Source organism: Anomaloglossus baeobatrachus, chromosome 2, assembly GCF_048569485.1.
Source record: "Anomaloglossus baeobatrachus isolate aAnoBae1 chromosome 2, aAnoBae1.hap1, whole genome shotgun sequence".
Taxonomy (NCBI): Eukaryota; Metazoa; Chordata; class Amphibia; order Anura; family Aromobatidae; genus Anomaloglossus; species Anomaloglossus baeobatrachus.
Genome location: NC_134354.1, coordinates 548,861,492 through 548,878,974, shown reverse-complemented (window position 1 = coordinate 548,878,974; position 17,483 = coordinate 548,861,492). Strand labels below are relative to the sequence as shown.

General features: G+C 46.2%; 1 protein-coding gene across 2 annotated transcripts in view; it reads left to right on the top strand.

Annotated features, from left to right (window-relative positions):
• Positions 1 to 17,483, top strand: part of MYO16 (myosin XVI) — a 926,147-nt gene that overhangs the window by 793,082 nt on the left and 115,582 nt on the right. For both annotated transcript variants that reach the window (XM_075336677.1, XM_075336676.1), the window contains exon 32: positions 16,222 to 17,373. In XM_075336677.1, coding sequence (XP_075192792.1) covers positions 16,222 to 17,373 — 1,152 coding nt within the window. The remainder of the gene's footprint in view (positions 1 to 16,221; positions 17,374 to 17,483) is intronic.

Here is a 17,483-nt window from a genome sequence, read left to right as displayed (position 1 = left end):
TAAGAGAACAAAATACTTTTCAGGCATAGCTGCAGAGTCAGGATGACATGGGAACAAAACCGATGCAAAGGAACGAAAAAAAACGCTGTAGAAATCATTCCGGAGAATCCAAATATGTGCAAATAGGCAAAACAAAAACGTAAAGGGAAAGGCAAAAGCCTAAAGGCTGGAGGACAAAATTCAGGACATTTTCACATGAAGCAGAAACAATTATCACCAGCAAAGGTTAGACAGAGACTGCCTTCCTATATCCCCCCAGGCTAGACTCCATAGGCTTCCTGAAACAGCAATTATCTCCAACACATGTCTGAGCGACAAATGCAGAATCAGACTCACTACCAGCACTAGCCACCAGAGAGTCCAGAAACACTTCGAGAAACAGCACCATCTCTGATGATATTCACAACAGAAACCCTAACTATTGTGGAAACAGGAATGGTGCTTTACTGTATCAGGCAGCAGTAAATATTAGAGTAGTGCTTTGTAACTATTTGCAAAAGCCACTAGCAACGTCCTAATGTGGCTGATGTAGACGGATAGCACAAGTCAAGCTGGGAACCCCTACATATTGTGGAAACAGAAACAGTGTGTTTACTGTATCAGGCCGCACAAAATGGTGGAGTCCTGCTTTGTATTTGCAAAGGCCACTAGCAACATATGAATGTGGCTTATGTGGACATACGGCACAAGGCAGGCTGTGAAACCCCAACTATTGCGGAAGCAGGAATGGTGTTTACTATATCAGGCAGCACTGATTGCTAGAGTACTGTTTTGTAATTATTTGCAAAAGCCACTAGCAACATATAAATGTGGCTAATGTAGACAGATGGTACAAGTCAGGCTGTGAAGCCCTAACTATTGTGGAAACAGGAACGGTACTTTACTCTATTAGGCAGCAGTAAATGCTAGAGTCCTGCTTTGTAATTATTTGCAAAAGCCACTAGCATCGTATGAATGTGACTTATGTGGATGGATGGCAAAAGTCAGGCTGTGAACCCCAAAATAATGTGGAAACAGGAATGGTGCTATATTGTATCAGGCAGCAGTACATATTAGAGTACTGCTTTGTGACTATTTGCAAAAGCCACTAGCAATGTATGAATGTTGCTGATGTGGATGGACGACACAAGTCATGCTGTGAAATCCTAACTATTGGGGAAACAGGAACGGTGCTTTACTGTATCAGGCAGCACTGATTGCTAGAGTCCTGCTTTGTAATTATTTGCAAAAGCCACTGGCAATGTATGAATGTGGCTGATGTGCACGGACAACAAAAGTCGGGCTGTGAACCCCTAACTAGAGATGAGCGAACCGGTCCCGGTTCGGCTCGAGGCCGGTTCGCCGAACGGAGGTCCCGTTCGAGTTCGGCTTGTCGAACGTTCGACGAACCGAACTCGAACTGCATAGGAAACAATGGCAGGCAATCACAAACACAGAAAAACACCTAGAAAACACCCTCAAAGGTGTCCAAAAGGTCACAAACAACTCACAACACAACACAAACACATGGGAAAGTGACAAGGACATATACTTATGCAAAAACAAAAGAGCTGGACAAGGAAAAAGAGGAGGAGACACAGATATAGGCATGGCACGCCCTTCTAAAGTCATGTAAAACACCGCAAGGTGACTCCAAGCGGAGTCTCCCTTTTTTCCAAAAATTGGGCCCCACACACACCCACCCTTTCAGTGGCAGCACTTGTGCCCTAGTTGTACACTTCACAGCTAGATTTGCATCAAGCACATTCAAAAATACGCCATAATTAACCGTCCCCAGGATGACACCAGGGTAGGTAGCAAAGTCTTTCCTGATCCCAGCTCTGTTCATCTTGGCTTCTTTTAAAAACACAGCAAGCAAGGGTTACTCCAAGCGGAGTCTCCCTTTTTTCCAAAAATTGGGCCACACAGACACCCACCCCATCAGTGGCAGCACTTGGGCCCTAGTTGCAAACAGGATGTTTAGATTTGCATCAAGCACATTAAAAAATACGCCATAATTAACCGTCCCCAGCATGACACCGGGGTAGGTAGATAAAGTCTTTGCTGAACCATGACTTGTTCATCTTGGCTTCTTTTAAAAACTATGTAAGCAAGGGTTACTCCAAGCGGAGTCTCCCTTTTTTTCCAAAAATTGTGCCCCACACACACCCACCCATTCAGTGGCAGCACTTGTGCCCTAGTTGTACACTTCACAGCTAGATTTGCATCAAGCACATTCCAAAATACGCCATAGTTAACCGTCCCCAGGATGACACCAGGGTAGGTAGCAAAGTCTTTCCTGATCCCAGCTCTGTTCATCTTGGCTACTTTTAAAAACACATCAAGCAAGGGTTACTCCAAGCGGAGTCTCCCTTTTTTCCAAAAATTGGGCCCCACACACACCCACCCATTCAGTGGCAGCACTTGTGCCCTAGTTGTACACTTCACAGCTAGATTTGCATCAAGCACATTCAAAAATACGCCATAATTAACCGTCCCCAGGATGACACCAGGGTAGGTAGCAAAGTCTTTCCTGATCCCAGCTCTGTTCATCTTGGCTTCTTTTAAAAACACAGCAAGCAAGGGTTACTCCAAGCGGAGTCTCCCTTTTTTCCAAAAATTGGGCCACACAGACACCCACCCCATCAGTGGCAGCACTTGGGCCCTAGTTGCAAACAGGATGTTTAGATTTGCATCAAGCACATTCAAAAATACGCCATAATTAACCGTCCCCAGCATGACACTGGGGTAGGTAGATAAAGTCTTTGCTGAACCATGACTTGTTCATCTTGGCTTCTTTTAAAAACTATGTAAGCAAGGGTTACTCCAAGCGGAGTCTCCCTTTTTTCCAAAAATTGGGCCCCACACACACCCACCCATTCAGTGGCAGCACTTGTGCCCTAGTTGTACACTTCACAGCTAGATTTGCATCAAGCACATTCAAAAATACGCCATAATTAACCGTCCCCAGGATGACACCAGGGTAGGTAGCAAAGTCTTTCCTGATCCTAGCTCTGTTCATCTTGGCTTCTTTTAAAAACACAGCAAGCAAGGGTTACTCCAAGCGGAGTCTCCCTTTTTTCCAAAAATTGGGCCACACAGACACCCACCCCATCAGTGGCAGCACTTGGGCCCTAGTTGCAAACAGGATGTTTAGATTTGCATCAAGCACATTCAAAAATACGCCATAATTAACCGTCCCCAGCATGACACCGGGGTAGGTAGATAAAGTCTTTGCTGAACCATGACTTGTTCTTCTTGGCTTCTTTTAAAAACTATGTAAGCAAGGGTTACTCCAAGCGGAGTCTCCCTTTTTTTCCAAAAATTGTGCCCCACACACACCCACCCATTCAGTGGCAGCACTTGTGCCCTAGTTGTACACTTCACAGCTAGATTTGCATCAAGCACATTCCAAAATACGCCATTCTTATCCGTCCCCAGGATGACACCGGGGTAGGTAGCAAAGTCTTTCCTGATCCCAGCTCTGTTCATCTTGGCTACTTTTAAAAACACATCAAGCAAGGGTTACTCCAAGCGGAGTCTCCCTTTTTTCCAAAAATTGGGCCACACACACACCCACCCATTCAGTGGCAGCACTTGTGCCCTAGTTGTACACTTCACAGCTAGATTTGCATCAAGCACATTCAAAAATACGCCATAATTAACCGTCCCCAGGATGACACCAGGGTAGGTAGCAAAGTCTTTCCTGATCCCAGCTCTGTTCATCTTGGCTTCTTTTAAAAACACAGCAAGCAAGGGTTACTCCAAGCGGAGTCTCCCTTTTTTCCAAAAATTGGGCCACACAGACACCCACCCCATCAGTGGCAGCACTTGGGCCCTAGTTGCAAACAGGATGTTTAGATTTGCATCAAGCACATTCAAAAATACGCCATAATTAACCGTCCCCAGCATGACACCGGGGTAGGTAGATAAAGTCTTTGCTGAACCATGACTTGTTCATCTTGGCTTCTTTTAAAAACTATGTAAGCAAGGGTGACTCCAAGCGGAGTCTCCCTTTTTTTCCAAAAATTGTGCCCCACACACACCCACCCATTCAGTGGCAGCACTTGTGCCCTAGTTGTACACTTCACAGCTAGATTTGCATCAAGCACATTCCAAAATACGCCATTCTTATCCGTCCCCAGGATGACACCGGGGTAGGTAGCAAAGTCTTTCCTGATCCCAGCTCTGTTCATCTTGGCTACTTTTAAAAACACATCAAGCAAGGGTTACTCCAAGCGGAGTCTCCCTTTTTTCCAAAAATTGGGCCCCACACACACCCACCCATTCAGTGGCAGCACTTGTGCCCTAGTTGTACACTTCACAGCTAGATTTGCATCAAGCACATTCAAAAATACGCCATAATTAACCGTCCCAGGATGACACCAGGGTAGGTAGCAAAGTCTTTCCTGATCCCAGCTCTGTTCATCTTGGCTTCTTTTAAAAACACAGCAAGCAAGGGTTACTCCAAGCGGAGTCTCCCTTTTTTCCAAAAATTGGGCCACACAGACACCCACCCCATCAGTGGCAGCACTTGGGCCCTAGTTGAAAACAGGATGTTTAGATTTGCATCAAGCACATTCAAAAATACGCCATAATTAACCGTCCCCAGCATGACACCGGGGTAGGTAGATAAAGTCTTTGCTGAACCATGACTTGTTCATCTTGGCTTCTTTTAAAAACAATGTAAGCAAGGGTTACTCCAAGCAGAGTCTCCCTTTTTTTCCAAAAATTGTGCCCCACACACACCCACCCATTCAGTGGCAGCACTTGTGCCCTAGTTGTACACTTCACAGCTAGATTTGCATCAAGCACATTCAAAAATACGCCATAATTAACCGTCCCCAGGATGACACCAGGGTAGGTAGCAAAGTCTTTCCTGATTCCAGCTCTGTTCATCTTGGCTTCTTTTAAAAACACATCAAGCAAGGGTTACTCCAAGCGGAGTCTCCCTTTTTTCCAAAAATTGGGCCCCACACACACTCACCCATTCAGTGGCAGCACTTGTGCCCTAGTTGTACACTTCACAGCTAGATTTGCATCAAGCACATTCAAAAATACGCCATAATTAACCGTCCCAGGATGACACCAGGGTAGGTAGCAAAGTCTTTCCTGATCCCAGCTCTGTTCATCTTGGCTTCTTTTAAAAACACAGCAAGGAAGGGTTACTCCAAGCGGAGTCTCCCTTTTTTCCAAAAATTGGGCCACACAGACACCCACCCCATCAGTGGCAGCCCTTGGGCCCTAGTTGCAAACAGGATGTTTAGATTTGCATCAAGCACATTCCAAATCCACAAGCATTTACTCTCCCCAGGATGACACAGGGGTTGTAAATTCCTTCTGGATCCATGACTTGTTCATTTTGATGAACGTCAGTCTGTCCACATTGTCACTGGACAGACGCGTGCGCTTATCTGTCAGCACACACCCAGCAGCACTGAAGACACGTTCAGAGACAACGCTGGCAGCTGGACACGACAAAATCTCCAAGGCGTAAGTTGAGAGCTCTGGCCATTTTTCGAGGTTTGAAGCCCAAAAGGAGCAAGGCTCCATTTGCAAAGTCATGGCATCGATGTTCATTTGGAGATACTCCTGTATCATCCTCTCCAGCCGTTGACTATGTGTCAGACTTGTTGTCTCTGGTGGCCTTGCAAAGGAGGGTCTAAAAAAATTATGAAAAGATTCCATAAAATTGCTGTTACCAGCACCAGATACGGTCCTACTGGTACGTGTAGACTGTTGAAGATGACGAGACCGTCCCATGTTTGTCAAGTTACAACTGGGAGATTCACTCCCTGCACCTGCACGGTTGTTTGGTGGAAAAGCGGATCTAAGATCGAGTAACAGCTTCTGCTGATACTCTTGCATACGTGCGTCCCTTTCTATGGCTGGAATTATGTCACAAAATTTGGACTTGTACCGGGGATCTAATAGTGTGGCAAGCCAGTAGTCATCATCACTTCTAATTTTGACAATACGAGGGTCATGTTGGAGGTAGTGCAACAAGAAGGCACTCATGTGTCTTGCGCAGCCATGCGGACCAAGTCCACGCTGTGTTTGTGGCATAGAGGTGCTAACCGTTCTTTCTTCCTCTGACATCTCCCCCCAACCTCTTTCAACTGAAATTTGACCAAGGTCTCCCTCATCTGCTGAGTCTTCCATGTCCATGGACAGTTCGTCCTCCATTTCTTCATGTCCTCCTGCACCTTCCTCAACATCTCGCCTGCTACCATGCGCCCTTGTTGATCCCTGTCCCCCATGCTGCCATGTCTGGCGCCTTGGTGATGATGAACGTCTGGACCTTGGTGATGTTGTTGTGTCTTGCGCATATGAATCCTCCTGTAGTTCATCCCCTTCCTGTTGTCCCACCCCCTGACTCCGAATAGTGTTTAGCGTGTGTTCCAGGATGTAAATGACTGGAATCGTCATGCTGATAATGGCATTGTCAGCGCTAAACATATTCGTCGCCATGTCGAAACTGTGCAGAAGGGTGCATAGGTCCTTGATCTGAGACCACTCCATCAGGGTGATCTGCCCCACCTCTGCATCTCGTTGGCCCAGGCTATACGTCATGACGTATTGCACCAGGGCACGGCGGTGCTGCCACAGTCGCTGTAACATGTGGAGAGTTGAATTCCAGCGTGTCGCCACATCGCATTTCAGGCGATGAACCGGCAGGCCGAAAGACTTCTGGAGTGATGCAAGTCGCTCAGCTGCGGCGCTTGAACGGCGGAAGTGAGCAGACAGTTTTCGTGCCCTGTTCAGAAGGCCATCTAGGCCGGGATACTGTGTTAAAAATTGCTGCACGACAAGGTTCAACACGTGAGCCATACAAGGTACGTGTGTCACCTTGCCCAGGCGAAGGGCCGCACTCAGGTTTGCAGCATTGTCGCACACGGCCTTACCAGGCTGCAGGTTGAGTGGAGACAACCATTTATTAAACTCGGACCGCAGAGCTGACCACAACTCCTCAGCTGTGTGACTCTTATTCCCAAGACATGTCAAGCTAAAGACCGCCTGATGCCGTTGCGCTCTGCTGCCAGCATAGTAATGAGGGGTGCGTGATTCCTTCTGCGCAGTGAGAACGCTGGTGGCCTGACCAGGCAGGCTTGGGGCGGAGGTGGAGGACCCAGATGAGGTGGAGGATGCAGAAGCAGTGGCGGAACTTGGACAGAGGATTAACACACAAGTCGTGGGGACGGCAAGACTTGTGCAGCAGACCCTTCACCATCTATCACCATAGTTACCCAGTGCCCAGTGAGCGACATGTAACGTCCCTGTCCATGCTTACTGGTCCAAGTATCGGTGGTGAAATGCACCCGTTCACACACAGAGTTTCTCAATGAAGCGGTGATGTTGTGTGTGACATGCTGGTGTAGCGCGGGCACACCTTTCTTAGAAAAGTAGTGGCGACTAGGCATCTGGTACTGGGGCACAGCAACAGACATAAGGTCTCTAAAATCCTGTGTGTCCACTAGGCGGAAAGGCAGCATTTCTGTAGCCAACAGCTTACAGAGGGATAGAGTCAACCTCTTAGCTTTGTCATGGGTCGCAGGAAATGGCCTTTTATTTGTCCACATCTGAGGGACAGAGATCTGGCTGCTGTGTGTAGACGGTGTGGAGTAGGGTGTCCCTGGAAAAATGCAGGTTTGTGAGGAAAGTGCAGGCGGAGACATGATGTTGCCTTCATCCAAAGTTGGTGCTATCGATGTCTGAGAGAGCTGTACACACTCACTTGTTTCCCCTTCCAAAACAACTGACGACCTACTAAGCAAACTGCCTGTTGCGGTTACAGTGGTGGAAGTTGTGGGTGGAAAAACAGCTGTGACAGCTGTCCCCACAGTCCTAGAAGATGAAGAGCGCGCGGATGCACTGGAAGGGGCAGGCGGTGGATGGTTCGCTCCGCTAGGCCGCATTGCAGCACAGTGAGCTTCCCACCGGGACCTATGATATTTATTCATGTGACGATTCATGGAAGAAGTTGTCAAACTGCTGAGGTTTTGACCTCTACTAAGAGAATCATGACAAAGTTTACAGATCACATAATTTGGGCGATCTTTTTCTATGTCAAAAAAGGACCAGGCTAGGCAAGGCTTAGAGGCCATGCGACCTGTTGATCCACCCCGAATAATGCTCAGAGGCAGAGTGGTGGCTGAGGATGCAGTTGTAGACGTGCTACCAGTGCTCCGACTCTGTCCAGGAAGGCGCAAGGTAACTTAGTCGTCGGTTGCATCCTCTTCCACCGCCTCTGTTGACCTCCTCGAGTGCCTGACTGGGGGTTGACAGTAGGTGGGATCTAGAACTTCATCATCAATTGTTGTGTTTGCACTCCCCTCCCCCTCAGACCGAGCCTCTTCTTGCCCTGACCGAATATTTAAGTTGTCATCCCAATCGGGTATCTGCGTCTCATCTTCATCAGTATGTTCCTCATTGTCTATAACCACAGGTGTTACAGTTTGTGACAAAGGGTCAACATTATGCTCAGAAACTTGGTCCTCACGGCCTGAATCAGAGTCACAAAGGTTCTGGGCATCACTGCAGACCATTTCCTGTTCTGTACTCACTGTAGCTTGGGAGCAGACCTCTGATTCCCAGGCTATAGTGTGACTGAACAGCTCTGCAGACTCAGCCATCTCAGTTCCACCATACTGTGCAGGGCTGATGGAGACTTCAGAGCTGGGGGAAAGCAAGTTTGATTGGGATGACAACTCAGAGGACTGGTGTTTTTTGGATGCGGTACTTGAAGTGGCTGAGAGGGCACTTGTTGGACCACTTGAGATCCATTCAAGCATTTTCCTTTTTTGCCCATCATCTACCTTTGTTCCTGTTGTTCGTGTCCGTAAAAAAAGGAAGCACATCGGATTGTCCACGGTAAGTAGTAGACATCTTACTTTTGCTGGTAGATGGTCTATCCTCAGCAGATGATAATGGAACTTTGCCACCTTCCCCACGGACAAAACCTTTTTTGCCTTTTCCACCACGCCTCTTCCCCTTTCCACCAGCATCTGTCATTTTGCCACTCATGTTGATTGCGACAAGATTGTGGACTGAAAATGTGGTAGTAAATATTGAGAGGTGGTGTAGATTGCAGTGGTGGTCTAGCTTTATTAACAGCAGAATAATAAAGAATAAATATCCCTGACAATGCAACTACGGCCCTTAAACTGGCAGCAAAAATTGCTAGTAGAATGGCTTAGTTATAATGAGTTGGAGTGTGCAATGCAGGCAGACGCGCTCTGCAAATGTCTTTGCACTAGTGTGACTATAGCAAAGTCCAATAGCCACCTATAGGATGCCACTAGGTACACTGAGTGTTTGCTAGTATAATGGCTTAGTTATAATGAGTTGGAGTGTGCAATGCAGGCAGACGCGCTCTGCAAATGTCTTTGCACTAGTGTGACTATAGCAAAGTCCAATAGCCACGTATAGGATGCCACTAGGTACACTGAGTGTTTGCTAGTATAATGGCTTAGTTATAATGAGTTGGAGTGTGCAATGCAGGCAGACGCGCTCTGCAAATGTCTTTGCACTAGTGTGACTATAGCAAAGTCCAATAGCCACGTATAGGATGCCACTAGGTACACTGAGTGTTTGCTAGTATAATGGCTTAGTTATAATGAGTTGGAGTGTGCAATGCAGGCAGACGCGCTCTGCAAATGTCTTTGCACTAGTGTGACTATAGCAAAGTCCAATAGCCACGTATAGGATGCCACTAGGTACACTGAGTGTTTGCTAGTATAATGGCTTAGTTATAATGAGTTGGAGTGTGCAATGCAGGCAGACGCGCTCTGCAAATGTCTTTGCACTAGTGTGACTATAGCAAAGTCCAATAGCCACGTATAGGATGCCACTAGGTACACTGAGTGTTTGCTAGTATAATGGCTTAGTTATAATGAGTTGGAGTGTGCAGTGCAGGCAGACGCGCTCTGCAAATGTCTTTGCACTAGTGTGACTATAGCAAAGTCCAATAGCCACGTATAGGATGCCACTAGGTACACTGAGTGTTTGCTAGTATAATGGCTTAGTTATAATGAGTTGGAGTGTGCAATGCAGGCAGACGCGCTCTGCAAATGTCTTTGCACTAGTGTGACTATAGCAAAGTCCAATAGCCACGTATAGGATGCCACTAGGTACACTGAGTGTTTGCTAGTATAATGGCTTAGTTATAATGAGTTGGAGTGTGCAATGCAGGCAGACGCGCTCTGCAAATGTCTTTGCACTAGTGTGACTATAGCAAAGTCCAATAGCCACGTATAGGATGCCACTAGGTACACTGAGTGTTTGCTAGTATAATGGCTTAGTTATAATGAGTTGGAGTGTGTAATGCAGGCAGACGCGCTCTGCAAATGTCTTTGCACTAGTGTGACTATAGCAAAGTCCAATAGCCACATATAGGATGCCACTAGGTACACTGAGTGTTTGCTAGTATAATGGCTTAGTTATAATGAGTTGGAGTGTGCAATGCAGGCAGACGCGCTCTGCAAATGTCTTTGCACTAGTGTGACTATAGCAAAGTCCAATAGCCACGTATAGGATGCCACTAGGTACACTGAGTGTTTGCTAGTATAATGGCTTAGTTATAATCAGTTGGAGTGTGCAATGCAGGCAGACGCGCTCTGCAAATGTCTTTGCACTAGTGTGACTATAGCAAAGTCCAATAGCCACGTATAGGATGCCACTAGGTACACTGAGTGTTTGCTAGTATAATGGCTTAATTATAATGAGTTGGAGTGTGCAATGCAGGCAGACGCGCTCTGCAAATGTCTTTGCACTAGTGTGACTATAGCAAAGTCCAATAGCCACGTATAGGATGCCACTAGGTACACTGAGTGTTTGCTAGTATAATGGCTTAGTTATAATGAGTTGGAGTGTGCAATGCAGGCAGACGCGCTCTGCAAATGTCTTTGCACTAGTGTGACTATAGCAAAGTCCAATAGCCACGTATAGGATGCCACTAGGTACACTGAGTGTTTGCTAGTATAATGGCTTAGTTATAATGAGTTGGAGTGTGTAATGCAGGCAGACGCGCTCTGCAAATGTCTTTGCACTAGTGTGACTAAAGCAAAGTCCAATAGCCACATATAGGATGCCACTAGGTACACTGAGTGTTTGCTAGTATAATGGCTTAGTTATAATGAGTTGGAGTGTGCAATGCAGGCAGACGCGCTCTGCAAATGTCTTTGCACTAGTGTGACTATAGCAAAGTCCAATAGCCACGTATAGGATGCCACTAGGTACACTGAGTGTTTGCTAGTATAATGGCTTAGTTATAATGAGTTGGAGTGTGTAATGCAGGCAGACGCGCTCTGCAAATGTCTTTGCACTAGTGTGACTATAGCAAAGTCCAATAGCCACGTATATTATGCCACTAGGTACACTGAGTGTTTGCTAGTATAATGGCTTAGTTATAATGAGTTGGAGTGTGCAATGCAGGCAGACGCGCTCTGCAAATGTCTTTGCACTAGTGTGACTATAGCAAAGTCCAATAGCCACGTATAGGATGCCACTAGGTACACTGAGTGTTTGCTAGTATAATGGCTTAGTTATAATGAGTTGGAGTGTGCAGAGGACAGGAGGGTACAGTGCCAGGATTGTGGGGTCTGGGTAGAGGAATGGAAGCCTGCCTTTCTATTCCCTCCTAATAGGGAAATGCAGGGAGGAAATCCCTGACCTTGGCTACACAGACGCTGTCGCTGTTTTCAGGACCTGTCACCTTAACTCTGACCCTGCCGGTTTGAGCCCTTAAAAGGACTGCTAGAAAGTGCTCTCCCTAAGCTGTCCAGCGCTGTGTATGGAGCGCATACAGCTGTATCAGCGATAGGACAAAGGACGGAGCTGCGACAGTGATGTCTGACACCAAAGACGCAGAAGAGATAATGGCGTCCTGGAGGAAAATGTCCGGTTTTATAATGCAGGGACATGTGACATGGACATCCTATCACACATGCCGTTGCTTCTCTGGCTAAAAGTCCACTTAGCTGTGTGTGTGTCTGGGATTGGCTGACATGCTGGCCCGCCCCACTACACGCGCGCGCTTAGGGAAGGAAGACAAGGAAAAAAAAAAAAAATGGGGATCGCCATTATAGAAACAGCAGTGATCTGAAGGCGCTGTTCACGCACACTATACACTGAAATGTCATAATAGTGTGATTCACAGAGTGACTTACACTATTACAGCAGAAACCAAGCTAGGATTTAGCTGTTTTTTTGCTGCTAGAACCGTTCTCGAACGTTTCTAGAACTATCGAGCTTTTGCAAAAAAGCTCGAGTTCTAGTTCGATCTAGAACAGGGCCCAAAATCACTCGAGCCTCGAACTGGAGAACCTCGAACCACGAACCGCGCTCAACTCTACCCCTAACTATTATGGGAACAGGAACGGTGCTTTACTGTATCAGGAAGCAGTAAATGCTAGAGTCCTGCTTTGTAATTATTTGCAAAAGCCACTAGCAACTTATGAATGTGGCTGATGTGGACGAACGGCACAAGTCAGGCTGTGAAACCATAAATATTGTGGAAACAGGAACGGTGTGTTTAGTGTATCAGGCAGCACAAAATGGTAGACCCTGCTTTCTATTTGCAAAGGCCACTAGCAATGTATGAATGTGTCTGACGTGGACGGACGGCACAAGTCAGGCTGTGAAACCCTAATTATTGTGGAAACAGGTTCCAATTTCCTACCCAATCCACAATCTATTCCCTCACTGCTGTGACTTTGTTTAGTGCTATTAGTTCTTAAAAGAGCTATTGTATTCTTGTTTCTGGACAGTATGATGGAGGTAGTAACACACACTGCTTTAAACACTCTCCCTGCTCGGAAATCTTTTCCTCTGAAAGCTACACTTTTGGTGGTGGAAGGTCTTTTATAGACCCCATGATGCTGAGCGGCCAGCCAATCATAGTAACGCCACAACCAAGATGGCTGCGGCATTACTGTAACCGGTTAAGAAGCCCAGCATGTTTATTGGCTGCAAATCAGACGCCAAAATGGGTGAGCAGGACATCCGAATATAGCGAGGGAGTACACCATTACTTGCTATATAACAAATAGAGAGGAGGATAATTTTATATTACAGGGAGATTTATGTAAATTGGAGGATTGGACTGAGAAGTGGCAATTGAAGTTTAATGTAGATAAATGTAAGGTCATGCACTTGGGTAGAGGAAATAACATTTATGATTATGTACTTAATTGTAGAACACTGGGTAAAACAGGCACAGAAAAAGACTTGGGTGTATGGGTGGATGGTAAACTTCACTTTAGTGGACAGTGTCAGGCAACTGCTGCCAGGGCTAATAAAATAATGGGATGTATTAAAAGAGGTATAAGTGTTCATGAAAAAAATATAGTTCTACCTCTGTACAAGTCACTAGTGCGACCGCACTTAGAATACTGTGTACAATTCTGGTCACCAATATATAAGAAGGACATAGCTGAACTGGAGAGGGTGCAGAGAAGAGCGACCAAGATTATTAGAGGAATGGGTGGGCTGCAATGCCAAGACAGGTTATTAAACTTGGGGTTATTTAGTTTGGAAAAACGAAGGCTTAGGGGGGATCTAATCACAATGTATAAATATATGAGGGGACAGTACAGAGACCTTTCCAAAGATCTTTTTACACCTAGGCCTGCGACTGGAACACGGGGGCATCCACTACGTCTTGAGGAAAGAAGGTTTAATCATAATCACAGATGAGGATTCTTTACTGTACGAGCAGTGAGACTATGGAACTCTCTGCCGCATGATGTTGTAATGAGTGATTCACTACTAACATTTAAGCAGAGCCTGGATGCCTTTCTTGAAAAATTTGATATTACCAGTTATGTATATTAGATTTTATGACAGGGTATTGATCCAGGGAACTAGTCTGATTGCCGTATGTGGAGTCAGGATGGAAATTTTTTCCCCATTGGAACTTGTTTGCCACATTGGGTTTTTTTTTTCTTTCCTCTGGATCAACATGTTAGGCTATGGGTTGAACTAGATGGACTTAGAGTCTCCCTTCAACCTTAAAAACTATGATACTATGATACTATGAAATAGCCCGAGTACCGTACTATTATGCGAATAGCGAATAGTAACGAATACACGCACTCATGACTAGCACATTGACAGCATTGCAGCCAATCACTAATCTCCGTGGCTGATTCAATCTACTTTGGCTGAGCCACTGAGCTCTATGATTGGCTTCAGTATTGTAGACTTAATGTCACCACAAAGGTTGGAGAAGCGTGAAGAGTCAACACTGGACCTGTGGAGGGTGAGTAAGTTTCAGGTTTCTTTTTTATACTGCACTTAACTGAGCCTGTGTACTAAAAATAGTTGAAAGAGGCAACCCCTTTAGCTCATTTTGCAGCCAATTGTTAAAAAATAGCAAATAGTGTAAAATATTTAATAAAAATCAAGTGCAAAAATATATTTTTAACCAAAATTACATACATTTAAAGGGACCTGACCGCTGATACATGCTACCCGATCAACAGGCACCATGTATCCAAAGACTGGATGCATAATGTTAGCTAGGTATGTTTAACTCTAAAACGTTTCGGTGTTTGTGAAAAACACAGGCTGCCGGGAACAGAGCCTCACGGGAGACTAGTCAGGCAGGCCTGTCCCCGGCAGTTTCTCCCTACCCGCTGCCCTGCAGTGACAGGGCTCTGCCCATACACATGTACCGCCCCACGCTCGGCTGCAGCTGAGCCGCTCGGGTCCGGGCTCGCTGGTAGGTGGGTCGAGCGCTTCCGGACCCGGGGGCCCCGTGATCACTTCGATCTGAAAGGGGGCTGGCAGTTTAGGGGACGTAGGTGCATGGCCGAAGTCGTGGTTAAGTTCGTGACGCCACCCACAGGATGTGGTGAAGGTGTAGACACCACCGCTGCAGTTACAGGGCACCCAGGGGAGATGTTTATGCAGCAAGATGTTAACCCCTCCGTGGTCAGGGATGGTGGCCCCGGGACCCGTTGGGTGTTGTGTGGTTGGGCAGTGCAGAGAGGTGCACGGCCGGAGGGCACTGTTGTACTCCCGATTAGTAACACACACAAGTCTCTGGTAAAACAAGTTGATGGTGGTCGGTGCCCGCAGCTGGCTGAGTCGAGTCCCCCACCCGGTTGGTGGTCTCTGCCTTTTTCCTGCACCGTGTTGTGTAGCTGTAAACTGCCTGCGCTTCAGCGACGGGAGTCTGCTCCCCGGCTTTGTGGATGTTGGGAGAGCCCTTTGCTCGCAGACGCTGGCCCGTGGGATCTCTCTGCCTGTGCAGTGGCTTTCTATGCCCCTTGCTGGGCTGTTGTCCTCAGTCGGGACTTTGGGTGGGAAAGGACCTATAGTCCAGACCACAATCAGTTAATTAACTCGGTCCAGTGGCTTCTGGACCTCGTTTCAGGGTCTGAATACCCCCCTTTGTGCTCCGGTTTCTGAGTCGGTCCCCCGAGTCGGTACCGGCGGGCCACTACCCTGTCCCGGTCCACCACGGTTCCACCGAGCCGTCTTCCCGGCTCCTGCAGGCTGAGGCCACCGCTTGCCTCCTAGCCAAAGGTGCTCCCACCATGGCACCTGTCAGTTCTCTGCAGACCTGCCACACAGGCCTGCCTCCTCCACAAACTCCTACTAACAACTCCACTCACAACTGACCTAAGAACTGACTGTGTTTTTCTGGCCTCAGGCCCTCCAAACTCCTCGGTGGGCGTGGCCAACTGCCTGGCTCCGCCCCATGGTGTGTCCATCAAGCACTGAGAGAGGTGACTAGGTTTTAATGATTGGCTGATGACACCTTTTTAGGGGACAGATGTTGTGCGGGGCGCTATCTGTGACTACCTGGCTAGTGCAGGGCATCACACACACACACATATTGGCAGCCTTGTCACTCCAGGGTACCAGGCAGGTAGAAGACGCCAGTGAGTCACCTGTCTGACTAGTCTCTCATGCAGCTCGGTCCCCGGCGGCTATTAAATTCTGTTTTTCCTCTGAAATGCCACACAATTTCAGAGTAAAGCATATATGGCTAAAATCGTACAACTGCCATCTCCAACATGCTGCCTGTGGAAAGGGCAGCATCTATAAGCTCTCAGATTTCCTTTAAGTAAAACAAAATTCCCCAAAACATGTTCATATAATTTAAATGATTTACACATTGTCATAGATTATGTATCTATGTTTTCAATTAACACAATATAGTAACACATTTCTTTAAGATGCCTTAACATTTGCCAAAGTTTCATATTAATATTATATTACTTTTATTTTCAGCTTTGTCACGGCCAAGACCACATAGTGATGACTACAGCACAATGAAAAAAATTCCACCACCCAAACCAAAGAGGAGTCCTAATACAAAACTAAGTGGATCTTATGAGGAGATATGTGTGCACAGATTAGAAGGAAAGCCATTAAGTATGTTTATAAAAAAAAGTCATCGTGACTTCGGGATCATGCAAAGGGCGGCTTCTGCGGATGGACCTCACCAAGGTAGTCTAACTTTATATATGTCACGTGAGGAAGATGAAAATGAACCAGTTTATATTGAGATGGTTGGAAATGCCAAGAAAAATAATTTCACTGAAGCCAACAGTACAGAACAAGGAGAAGCGGTCTATGAAGAGATGAAATATTTCCATCCTGATCAACTTAATAGCAATATGGTGACAACTGGAAGTTCACAATTATTTTTACAGAACATAAACTTATCTACAGTTGATGGTTACAATGCAAGTAAAAAAGAGGACATTCAGTCAAAGGAACCATGTGACATACCAGCTCCATTTCCAAACCTCCTTCCTCATAGACCTCCTCTGCTGGTATTTCCCCCTGCTCCTGTAACTTGCTCTCCTGCTTCTGATGAATCACCTTTGACACCACTTGAAGTTATAAAACTCCCTGTTCTTGAAACAAATATTAACTATGCCATACAATCTGAATGCTCTACTCCCTTATCCCCTCAGTGTTCAAAACATCAAAAAGGGGAAAATGAAAGACCATCATCCCCAGCTCTAACTGTGTTTAGTGTATCCAGTAGGATGTCCCCACCTTCTACTCCCCCTGTACAACCCTCCTCAGCTTCGTACCAGTCCACAACGCACTTTGCTTTTCCAACAGAAACTCCATATGCTTTGTTAGTTAATACAACTAAAAAGACTATAAATTCAGAGACATTAAGATCTTTATCTAGATCTAGCCCTGTTTTAACTGATAGTTCAAGCAGCCCAATGACCAAACTGCCCTTTTCCTCTCCTGTGAAAATTGCACGGACAATACAGAATAAATCTCCTTCTTCATTCTCAAGCAGTGTCACTAATACCAGTCAAGTTACTAGCCCTCTTGATGAGTTGACTACGCTTTTTAGTTCAGGAAGGAGTCTACTAAGGAAATCTGCTGCTGGCAGGAGGATTCGTGAACTTGAAGGTAACATTTAAATAACATGGTGGCATCCACTTCAGTTTTTATAAAAAATGTATTTCTAGTGACTAGATTATACCCATTGCTATATTATTATTATTATATTTCTTGGGGGG